At 37.0% G+C, this 13,203-nt stretch overlaps 1 protein-coding gene across 1 annotated transcript in view; it reads left to right on the forward strand.

Moving 5' to 3' along the window:
* rell1 (RELT like 1) overlaps positions 1 to 13,203 on the forward strand; it is a 34,773-nt gene that overhangs the window by 691 nt on the left and 20,879 nt on the right. Inside the window, exon 2 of the mRNA XM_073836880.1 lies at positions 12,422 to 12,613. Within this exon, the coding sequence (XP_073692981.1) occupies positions 12,422 to 12,613 (192 nt within the window). The remainder of the gene's footprint in view (positions 1 to 12,421; positions 12,614 to 13,203) is intronic.

Consider the following 13,203-nt stretch of genomic DNA (forward strand, 5'->3'; position numbering starts at 1 on the left):
AGTTAGAAATGGCATTGCTGAGGTTGCTAACGTTAGTTACCCAGGAGACGTGAATGAGTTTTTAACTATTTTTAATTGAAGTATCAACTCGTAAAATTCGTTTGAAGGAATAGACAATTATTTAGGCATAGCAACAAGCAAGTCTTGATATTGCTTTAATACACTGGTTCCATAAACGCTATAAAGTTGTTAATATGGAGTAACTTGCGTTAACTTGCATCCAAAACATCAAACTTTATGCGTCAGAAAGGTATACAAACTGAAAGCTGGACTGGAATATAGTATGAGTGGAGTGGAGCAATAGAGATTCCTGATTTGAAGGGTTTAATATGACTCGTTCCACTCCATTATTTATTTCAGCAGTGCCAACCACTGGCCTTAGTTTCCGAAGTAATTTTTTCCATTCGTTATTTTCCTTATGGATTTTGAAAAAAATCCTTGGACAGCTTGTGTTCACACTACCATTGACTGTTGCTGCATGTTGCTGTGAAATCAGTTTGTCTAAAAATAATGCATACCTCAAAAAACAAACAAACGAACAAAACAAAACAAAAACACTCCAGCTTGCGTCAATTTTTGGAGTTATAACAACATGTAATGAAATTGTTTAACCAACAAACTATATTGCGTTAGAAGAACTTAATTTGTTTCATAAACAGATTTTTAAGTTAATCACTAACAGGTCTTTACCTTCACTAAAAAAAATGCATAAATAACCCTTAATTTTAACATTAACTGTCCTTATCCAGTCCTACTCTAAGCATGCTGGGATCTAGAAATCCACTACCCTATTTTTTTAAAGTTAACAAGACCATTTTATTAAGGGGATAGTTCACCCCAAAATAAATAATTACTGACCCTTATGGCGTTTCAAACCCGTAAGACCTTTTGGCCATTTTGGAGACTCATGCAAGTGTTTTGATCTGCATGTAAACAGCGAGTGGTGTTGAAGAAATTGTTATTTTAGTTTTTTTGCACAACAAAAAGTATTCTTGTAGCTTTATAAAATTATGATTGAAACACTGATGTCACATGGACTAATCTGTCCATGTTCTTGGTACCTTTCTGGACCTTGTACATGGCAGAACCCTTGCTGTCTATGGTGGGTCAGAGTACTCTCGTATTTCATTAAAAAATATCTTAATTTGTGTTCCGAAGACGAACAAAGGTTTTACCAGTTTGGAATGACATGAAAGTAATTAATAACAAAATTTGCATTTTAGGGTGAACTATTCCTTTAAGTTATAATAACCTAATTTTTGAATAAAATAAAATAACAAAGAAATTTAAGTTAACTTTGCACACAATATTAAGTTGATGTAATGATCAACATTATTATGTTAACATAACTCATAAAAATAATGTTGGCAACTTTAAAAGGTTTAATCAAATTATTAAATTTGAATTTAACGGGTCCCTTGACAAATTTTTTTGAGTGTAACATTTATGAGCAGGGGCGTCGGACAGGGGGTAGTGAAACAGAATAACTGGCCCTGTACGATGGGGGGTCCATCACAACACTGAACGTATTTTGCAATCACGAAACCCCCACCCCCCTCCCCTAGTGAACGTTATATTGCGATTGCGAACCGCCATGATTTACAAAACCATTGACATTTAGAGTCAACATGGCAAATACCACCATATGTGCATGGAGACATAGAACTGCACGATTCATCGTTAAAAGATCACCACTAGGTGGTGAAAAGTGACTGTTAAAAATGCATTTATCATTGAATCATTCATTCAGGAGATTTATTCAAAAACACTGATTCATCCAGTAATCAAAGTAGGGATGCAACGATACCATTTTTTTTCAAAACCGATCCGATACCAAAAATTCTGAGTATCAGCCGATACCGATACCAGGCCGATATCAGTGGGGGTATTTTATCTTCAAAACTAAAGAATGCATACAATTCACTTTGTCATTAAGATTTATTTGTTTCAGGTAAAGCAAGAAATACCAAATGTGCTTGCACATTGTTGGATAAAAAAGGGTGAAAAAAGCGATACATGCATGAGTGTAATCAAATTCATAAATTCATATTAAGATTAATGTTTTAAAAATAACATTTTGACAACAGAAATATTACAGATATAAATAACTGAACAGATCTGCCAGCAGATGGCGGCAAGACACTGATTTAATTACTGAATCATGAACTCTCTGTTTGAATGGGAAATTGAATCATTTCACTAGATTTGTTTAAAAACGCAAGTTCATTCATAAACGAAACACCGCTGTGTTTGAATGGAGATACGCAGCGGCTCAGTTGTGACTTGTTTCAGATTACTTTTGACGATGAAATAGAGCAAACTCAGGCAATATTGTTATAGTCAGACAATGCAAGTCATTTAATAATAACATCTTATTTATTTAACTGCTGTATTAAACAATCGCAAAGTCCTTGTGTTCTTTTGCGTGATGCTTCTGAAGACGCTTGATTAAATTTGTGGTGTTGTAATTCGAAACACTACTTCCACCTCTTGAAACTTTGGCTTTGCAAATATTATAATTTGCAGTGCTACTAGCTGCTGTATCAAGAATAAAATATTTCCAAATCAGGGACATGTTTACCGCGCTGAAGTAGACTTTGCATGTAAAAGTTCCCTCTGAACTCGCCTGTCACACTCACGTCACGTGTGGTTTTGTAAGCAGCGCAACGTATTTTAAATGTATTTTATTTTTAAGGCAATGTTTTAAAATAATTGTGTTCTTGTATGAACTATTATAGTTTTTACAGTAGACTATTATTTCTTGCTATTTATTCAATCAAACTCTGGTAACGGTATCGAATTTGGACCGGTCACGCATCACCGATATCCGATCCATTCAAAAAGCTTGGATCGGCGTCGATACTGATCCAGAGTATCGGATCGATGCAACCCTAAATCAAAGTGAAGTATTTATGAGTGAGTCAATAAATCATTTGTTCAAACCACTTTTTCATAATTGTAATATTAAATTAATGTTAAATGTTATATTTTAAATACGTATGTATTAAAATGTTTCATAATTCATTTAAATAAATTAAACACTTTTAAATGCTGTAGCAGACTGTAGCAATTAATATTTTGTCATACATTATTTTGTTTAGTTCAGAATCGTGGGAGAATCATGATTCATCTTTTATCTTTCTAGACAAAAAAAGTTGTGATTCTCAGTTTATCCAGAATCATGCAGCACTATGAAGTAAAGTTGTTCCGATTCCGATACTAGTATCAGAAATGCCGCCGATACCACAAAAAAATCTAGCATCGGAATCGGCGAGTACTTGAACCCACGTACCGATCCGATACCATTTTCTTAAGATATAAGTTATTCCCGCTAGCAAATCAGAAGCCAGTTCTTCTCCGCGGCTCAGCATGCAAACAGTGTTGCCACAAGCAACCACTGTTTAGAGCAGCGAAGAAGAAATACAAATGTGCTAGCAGTTTGTCCGCTAAAACGCTGGCATGTCTCATATGTAGGGCTTTATGATTTCTGCGATGCCGAAAACACGGATGGAATCGCGGAATCCAGTCAAAATGGAATTTACAGTTTAACGCGGAACGTCACGGAATTTGTCAAAGTTTGATGCATTAATCAAAGGTAGTTCATTACACTTAAATCAAATCGTGATATGGACTAATATTAAGCCAAAACCGACTGTTTAAATATGAATTAATGCGTGGTTCTGTGTTAATGAATTGTACAGGCGCGTGGTTTGTTTACTCCTTGTACTGAAGCACGCGGGACACTTGCGGTAATATTAAAGGGCTCCAGACTGTGACCAATTTTTCTGCCAGTGTTACTAATTTTCGTGAGCGGTCACACTGGCGCGACCACCGCGTTGTTCAACTCATAATCTCTGCCATTTCGGTCTCAGATGAGAAACATAAAATGGCACGCGAAACGAAAGTGAAACTAACACGACACGTTTGAGCTGCTCAGCGCTGACCGTTTATCAGCTTGGACTGCAATGCAAACAAACTTGCACAAACCCCGAACAGCTTTATTCGGGAGCCAACGTTGATTTTGCAACACTGTTACTGCTGCGAGATGCAGTGAGGAGCATTTGAAAATGCCGCACAATGAATAAGGTTGCTGCGAGATCTAGTGAGAATCTTTCAAATTCTGGCCAAAATTCTCTGTTATAAACAGGGCTGATGTACGTCAGAAAACCAGATTAGTAATACTAACTATATGAAAAAATATTACTGTCAAATGTATGTCATATAATAAAAATACTCTAGTTCACTGTATATATCACTGTATATTTGTTTTATTAAGGAATAAGTCTGAAGCACACAATAAAATAATTTATTAGTATTATCTACAGCTGTATATACAATTACACACCCAGGTATCGGATTAGTACTCGGTATCGGCCGATACCCCGAGCCCAGGTATCGGAATCGGTATCGGGAAGGAAAAAAGGGTATCGGAACATCTCTACTATGAAGACATACCAGAAATTTCTGACTGCTAAAAATAAGCTTCTCCATCTTACTCCACTACAAGATGTAGTGACGGATTACATGTGCTCCACTGACTTCACTCCTATTGGTTGTTGCTCCTGAAAGTTGCTCTTCATTTGCATTAAGTTAAACATATCTCTTCTTTGTCCCATCGCTGGACAAGCATTCATCCTCTCTCCAGTGGTCACTGTCACTTGAGCCGGAAATCGCCAGCTCTCTATTTAAATTAATAGGATTGTGTCACTTTGTCACTGCGAAATCAGTCCTCTGTTAGGTGAATCACAGCATTACAAACTTGAATTTAAATCTCCTAGTAGAAATCTCAATATTGGCCCTCTTTTTTTAAAAAGCTTTGGACTGCCTCTTTGATCTGAGCTCTTGGAATCGTCTTAACTTTCCCACCGTTACAGCACCCTGGGGTGCATACTGTCTTAAAAATGACAGTTACATACAAAACTACTGACTTAAAGATGTTGATTGTGCTACAAATAAAGTTGTATGAGAACATAAGGGTAAATGACTATCGCGCCATTTGCAATGCGTTGAGCGGGTACTAAAGAGTTCTTTTGGTGTGACTTGCTTGTTTTTGTTCTCTGATTGATGGATATTTCTTTGCAGAATCATGGGTAGTGTTGTTTTTCACCAGAAAAAAAAAAAAAAAAAACATCATATAATCTCTTGGTAATACAATTGTGATATTAAAGAAGTCTTTCAGATTATAAAACATGGGTAACTTTCGTCCTAAAGCATGTGCTGTCAACATTGTTCTAACTTGCATTCTGCTTGCTGAACGAAATTACATAATACTAGAGCCAGGAGTGTGGCATGCAGTTTTTTTATTAAGCAAATATAGGTTTGGATTACATACAATAGAAACCTTATCGAATTTCTCACCACACCTATTTCTGACTGGAGCGTCACAATCCGCAGCTGTTGTCTAAAAGGACAACATCCCTGCATTATGATGTTCCAGATAAACAACAGTCACATGGCTAGGAAGAAACTCTTTGGTTTTCTAATTGGAAACTACCAGTCTTAAATCTGTCTTTCATTAAAAGTGTACTCTGCCTGAATGTCATTTAGCTGTTTGCTCACATGTCATGTCTTCCGTGCCTTTTTAGTGTTTAGGTAAGCAAGCGCAATGGAAAAGGAGAATTATTTAACTGGAATGCTGTTCCACACATTGCACAGATTACTCATATTTAAAACGAACAACATCCGCTTAGCTAACGCTGTCATTTAGTTTTTCTGAGTGAGTCAAATTCATTTTTCTAACTGCACTTGTTGTAAACTAAGATAAGTGAGATTATCTCCAGTTGGTTGATAGTTAGGCCTGATTGCAGAAGTGGGCGGTTACTCTACTACGTAGTTTGTAGTGTGTAATGTTCATGTGTATGTGAGTCACGTTAGATCCCGGTCTTGCTATTTATCCTGTCTGTTCAGAATTGCTCTGGCATCGAGCCAGTTCAACAGGATGAATGGTCACTTCCTACGCACCCAAACTCACTATGTTATTATCTGAGTAGACTTACTAGACCTTAGTATATAGAGATGGTCATCTCAAGTAATTTTGTAGTCAAGATGACTATATTCGTAAAATTACGAAGTGATTTTCAGTTACTTGAAGATGAAAATGTAAGTTAAAAATGAAAATCGTCATCAATCATTCTCATGTCATTCCAAACCTGTAAGACTTTTGCTCCTCTTTGAAACTCAGGTGAAGATATTTTTATGGACTGTTGAAAGTCCACAGAATCAAAACGTTAAAACGCTAAAAGTTCATCAAGAAATTGTAAAAGAAACCCATATGATTCAAGCAGTTTAATCCAAGTCTACACAAGAGACACAGTTGCTTGATGTGATCAACAGATGTTTATGCATTTATACAGTAAACACTGATCAATGCAAATAAATACACAGAGCTCATCAGATGTGGTAAACAAGCTCAAACGCTTGCTTGACAAACTCAATTTATATGGATTGCTTTTATGATGCGTTTATGAACTTCCTGAAGCATCAAGTTTAGTCAGAATGGACTTACAGTAGAGGGTTTTAGATGATGCACATACACATAAAGGATATCAAATCTTTATTGTTTCATGTTATTGAAAAAATTACAGGCCCGTTCACACCAATACGATAACTTTAACATTAACTATATTAGCATTCACACAAACACACAGTAACATTCTATTTGTGACCCTGGACCACAAAACCAGTCATGATTTATTCTTATCTAAAAGCTAAATTAATAAGCTTTCCAAGACAATATTTGGCCTAGATACAACTATTTGAAAATCTGAAATCTGAGGGTGCAAAAAAATGCAAAATATTGAGAAAATTGCCTTCAAAGTTGTCCAAATGAAGTTCTTAGCAGTGCATATTACTAATCAAAAATCAAGTTTTGATATATTTACAGTAGGACATTTACAAAATATCTTTATGAAACGTGATCTTTACTTAACATCCTAATGAATTTTGGCATAAAAGAAAAATAGATCATTTTGACCCATGCAAAGTATTTTTGGCTATTGCTACAAATATACCCATTCTATTCTATAAGACTGGTTTTGTGGTCCAGGGTCACATTTATTATAATCGTGCACTTCAGTAATGTCTACCACTTTAAATACTCAAGCTCTTTAAAGTTGGGTGGATTGGATTCTGATTGGCCTAGTTTTCAACTGTTAAATTTTGCTTTGAAGTGATTCCAACAATATCATTCCTCTGTGTCATTATCTTTATAGTTGTGGTGTGGACGTCTCTGTTCTCAAAGAATTAGAACGATTATTAAAATGTAGTAGTTATCATCATAGTTATCATCACTGGTGTGAACAGGCCTTTAGCTTGTTAAAAATGGCCTGCAGTGGAGAAAATGTACTCTGCGGAACAGGGGGTTCTTTTCAATATCCCTCCTCGTTTCCTCGCTCCTCCGTCCTCCATCCTACGACCCGGAAACCGATCAGGCTCAGCCATCTTGTAGGACATCTCAATTCTTTAATTGCACGGTGAGGAGGCAAGGATCGAGGAGTGAGGAGGCTTCCTGAGGAGTCTTGAGCGAGGATACGTGGGTGTATCCTATGCGGAAGTGTTTTATCGACTAAACGTGACGCACTCCTCCCCCTTCAGATGTGTCATAATAATTTACATTTATATTTTACCTTTGCAGTGTAAATAATGTCATATATTTAAACAGGGCATCTTGCTTTGTTCATAATTATTATGAATGCCTTAAATAACGAACTTTAACAACATATGGGCAGATCCCTTTAGCGCAGCTGATGACGCTTTGAAGTGACGCTTGAGTGGTCAAGAATATTCCAGTGTTACTCCTTTGATTCCTCCGTCCTCATCTCCTTTCCTTAAATCCTTCCTTCGTATCCTAAGGGGGTGGAGCTAAGACGCAAGGAAAGGAAACGAGGATGCAAAAATAAGAAATGAAAAGCACCCAGGGTTACACATTTGAGTTTTTTTCTCTACTTTTAAAGGGTTACTTCACCTTAAAATGAACATTTTGAAATTAATCACTTACCCCCATGACGTTCCAAACCTATAAATCTTAAGTCTTCGGAACAGAATTTTAACACAGAATAATGTACGCTGTTTGCGTCCAAATGATACTCTCCAAAATGGCGCTATGGTGATGCAGAGGAGACAAATTGTTGAATAAAGCCCTTATTTTTGTTTCCTTTGTGTACAAAAAGTGTTCTCGTAGCTTTGTAAAATGATGGTTGAACCGCTAATGGCAGATGTACTGTTTTGACGACGTCTTTTATACTTTTCTGTGCCTTGACGGTGTTATTTACTTGTCAGTCAATGGGACAGCCACAAAGCTCCCGGTTTTCATCCAAAATATCATAAATTGTGTTCCGAAGACGAGCAAAGCTTTTACGGGTTTGGAATGACATGGGGGTAAATGATTAAAGTCAACGTTTTCATTTTGGGGTGGAGTAACTTTTTAACATTATCTTCCATGGGGTTACATAACGTGTAACATGTAATAAAAACAGAATGTATCAATAAGAATTAAAACCTTGCCTAAAAGCACACCTCTCATTACCTGTGATATGATGTGACATATTTACAGCTCCACCACAGTCTATTCTATTGTAATGGTGGGATTTGGATGAGTACATTTCATTGACATCTTCAACAGACAAAGGTTTCAGTCATTTAGTCAGTTACTAGTGTACGTCCCTTTCTTACTACACTGTATTCTGGGCTTTTGCGTTCTGTAAATGCAATCTGTAAGTCCAATCATCAGTGCATGTGATATACAAACATGCAGTGACACATCACAATTGGCTCTTTGTCTGCATGTGTGCTTGGCTCATAACTTGTTAGGGGTCAAAGTTCAGTCCCAGAGCCCAGGCATTGAGGAAGAAAGCCCAGTATATAGTTTATTCACAGACTGAATAACTCTTTGACCTCTGGTGTTCTCAAGACATGTTTAAACAAAGAATTCTCCATTTGACGTTAGATTTCACAGATAGAGATTGCTGGGTGAAAGACAAGTGTTGTGAAAGAGTGAAATCCTGTTCATGGATCCTCAGAAACTGAGGGAATTGTTTGGAAAAGGTTATTGAATTTTGAATGGGATCAATGAAGACATTTCAGCTTTCACTACTCCTACTCCACTTAAATTCTGAGAGAGAAACAAACACTTTTCCCCAGACGCTTGTGATAAAATCTACTAGTTTCAGAACCCGATGTGATCTTTTGTGGTAGAAGGAATAACAGGAATTCTGGGAAGAAATTTTTGAGACATTTGAGTGATATGATGTTATAATGTGATGTTGGTGGTGGCCAGAGTGTTTGTATAGGATTGCTAGGGTGTTCTGCGTGGTTTTACCACATGTTATTTTGTGTTTGTTTGTTTTCTTAAAGGGATAGTACCCAAAAATTAAAATTCTGTCATTAATTACTCACCCTTATGTCGTTCCAAACCTGTAAGACCTTCGTTCATCTTCGGAACACAAAACTTCTCTGACCCTTTGTGTTTTTTTGCGCACAAGTATTCTTGTAGCTTCATAAAATTACAGTTGAACTACTGATGGCAGCCGTGGCCTAATGGTTAGAGAGTCAGACTTGTAACCCAAAGGTTGCAGGTTCGAGTCTCAGGTCCGGCAGGGATTGTAGGTGGGGGGAGTGAATGTACAGCACTCTCTCCACCCTCAATACCACGACTGAGGTGAGTCCCTTGAGCAAGGCACCGATCCCCCAACTGCTCCCCGGGCGCCGCAGCAATGGCTGCCCACTGCTCCGGGTGTGTGTTCACGGTGTGTGTGTGTTCACTACTGTGTGGGTGCACTTGGATGGGTTAAATGCAGAGCACAAATTCCTTGTATGGGTCACCATACTTGGCCTCACTTCACTTCCTTTCCTTTCCTTTCCTCCTTTCCTGATGTCACATGAAATATTTTGCCAATGTTCTGGGTACCTTTATGGAATTTGATCGTGAAATGACACTTGCTGTCTATGGAGGGTCACAGAGCTCTCAGATTTCATCAGAAATATCTTAATTTGTGTTATTCTGAAGATGAATGAAGGTCTTATGGGTTTGGAACGACATGAGGGTGAGTAATTAAAGACAGAATTTTCATTTTTGGGTGAACTAACTCTTTAAAGTACTCATGAGAAACAAGTAAACAAGTCCTTGGTATACATGGAAATGATTTAATATTGTGCAATATTTTAAAATACCCCACACATAAAGGGTTGAGAGTGAAAGATGAAGAGAGTGATGAAATAAGAGAGCGCAACTGTACAGTGGAAATTTACAGGGATTACTGCGTCCCCTGAGTCATTCACTGCAGGGTACCATGCCAGTGTCTGTCCTCCGTGCTGTTCTCCGAGGTCATTCTTTCCCTCCGCAGCCCTCGCTTTCATTCAGTCTTGCCCTTTCTGTCATTCTCTATGTATCTGCCTAACCAAAGACTTGGCCTGTCTCATTTTGAGCTGTGTAATGTGTTTCTCTGTCTGTGCAGACATTAGCTCTCAGCACTTATTGAATAAGCTCTGCTGTTAGCTCTGTTCTGTGGCTAAAGTTTCAAAGTATAGTAATTCAATGAAGTTATGGTTTAATCTTAAGATATATGAACTAAATGGTCTATTAGTAAATTCGGCTAGTTCATCTAGGTTTTTTTTTTTTTTAGCAATGGTGCATACCATTTGCTTAAACATTACAATTACTTGACAAACTCAGTTGTCTTCCTTGTTCCTTGTTATCAAATGGATTTTCCCTTTTTTAACAACAGTAAAAATTCTGTTTATTTTCTCTGTAGGAGAATTGATTTTCAACAATAACTTGTAAACCTTTTAAGAGAGTCCTACTGTGAACTACAAGGTTGTTAATAGGTGGAATCTTCTTTAGTTGGAAACAAACCAGCAACTATTTTTGTAAAATAATTGTTTAACAGTGAAATTCTTGAAGAAAAACTACATTACATAATATGATTCTGCAAAGAAATCTCCAACAATCAAATCACACCATAAGAACTCTTTATCGCTAACCCACTCAATACAATACATACAATACACACACAATGCATATTTTCCAATAAATGTAAAGAATATTGTTTCTTTATACATAATCAACATCTTTAAATGGAATGTTTCTTTTTTTGTTTTGTTTTGTTTTGTTTTTTATGGTTGATTCATGTCTTGTAACACTACTGGCAAAACTATTTCCTGAAGCAAGGCAGTTAGCTTCAGTCTTGGGGCTAAAGCATTACATTTGCCAAAAATAGAGCTTTTTATATTAAAGACAAACAAGCAAACCCTGTCCAGATTTAAAAAGTAACACAAAAATAATGTAACCCATTACTTTCCATAAAAAGTAAATAACGTAATTAGTTACTTTTTAAGGAGTAATGCAATATTGCAATGCATTACTTTTAAAACCCTGTTGAAAAAAACTGCATATGCTGGTTAGGTAGGTATTGATGCTGGGATGCTGGTTTTAGGTGGTCCTTAGCTGGTTTATGCTGGTCATGTGCTGGTCCTGAGCAGGAGGGACCAGCTTAGGACCAGCACATGAACAGGTTAAACCAGCTAGGGACAAGCATAAACCAGCTACCTAACCATTCTGACCAGCATACACACTTAAAAATAAAGGTGCTTCACGATGCCATAGAGCCGGTATCCCTGCAAAGTTTAGCTCCAACCCTAATCAAACACACCTGAACAAGCCAATCAATATAAACTCTGATCTGTATGACAACTAACTGACAATAAAATGTAAAACAATAAAATGTAATAATCATTTCCACATAAAATGTTTTCAAGCTGCATTGCATAATGGGAGGTGGAAACCTAAAATTGGTTCTTCCGATGATTCAATTTAGAAAGTTAGGAAAACATGTGGTCATCTTGTGAACAAATCCTTAAGTATACAAGTAAAGTAAACAAAGTAACTTTTGCTGGCAATATGCTTAGAGTATTCTTGTTCAGTTCACACAAAGTTGGATTTAAAAAAAAAAGAATGTTCTATAAGGTATAACTGTAATCTGGACATACTACATCTATCATGTTGTCAATTGTCATGTGACCTACCAGGGTCAGTTGCATTAAATCACTGCCATTCACAAATCCTCTTCTGTGGCCTCATGGAATAGTAAGTGTCCATCATACTGTATACACACTTCAGAATCTCGCTGGAAAGTAGTGAGTCATCCAAGTACCTTTTGCCTACTGTTTTATAAATACTGTGAATTCAGACATACTACTAGTCTCATGCTGTTTTTTGAATACTGAAAAGTAGGGAAGTATAAGATTTCGGACTTAGCCAGAGACAGATGAGGATGAGACGGCGGGAGTAGATGTCTTCATACTTACACTTAAGTACAAGATCTGTTTTAGCTGGGTGTTGTAGTGGGTCAAACTGTCTTAATTGATCTATGATTTTGTACTGTTCGTATATAACTTTTTTGTATTGATCGATGTCTCTTCTCTTCAGCTGGCAAGGGTGATGTGAACCCAGAGTATATCGCCTTTGTTCTGGTGCCTTTCTTCTTCCTGCTGGGGCTTCTGGGAGTCCTTATCTGCCACATCCTGAAAAGGAAGGGCTACCGCTGTACAACTGAGGCAGAGGATGATGAGGAGCTGGACAAAGCGGAGGATGAAGAGGAGAAAGATCTAGAGAAAGGAGGTGAGAATTTGGTTGGTTGAAATTTGGTAACATTAGATTCTTAGATTAAACTTCCTCCCAGACAAATGGCACTTGATCATGCAGTTCCGGTAATTTTAATATGGACAATACAATTTCGGGAAATGTTTTGACAAAGATCTTAAAATGACCATTGGAACAGGTGATATTTTTTTTAATTGGCTCTTTATTGTTGGTTTGTGTATGGAAATGCTCTGAAAGCTGTGGTGTATATAAAAAATGGAATAAAGTGAAAGTAAAGATTAAGAAGTAAATATGTTTAAACCACTTTCCTCTTAGCAATCAATTGAAGGGCCACTGAAGGTTAAAAGCGGATGCGTGACCTCATTCCATGGTGTTTCAAGTGCTCGTGGGATGGTGGATTTAAGCTGAGATTTATATTCGGCCCACTTGGAGGCAGCTTTGTTTTTTCATTTTCAGACATTCTTTAGGAAGTGAGGTGATGAAATGTCATGGAAAAGAAATTCTCCCAGAAATGTAGCCCCTTCTGTTAACACATTCACTATCATGCTGTCACATACATGTCAAAATAACGAGAAGATGAGCAACTTTAATGAGATAAAATAAGAATT

Source organism: Garra rufa, chromosome 3 (genome assembly GCF_049309525.1).
Source record: "Garra rufa chromosome 3, GarRuf1.0, whole genome shotgun sequence".
Lineage (NCBI taxonomy): Eukaryota > Metazoa > Chordata > Actinopteri > Cypriniformes > Cyprinidae > Garra > Garra rufa.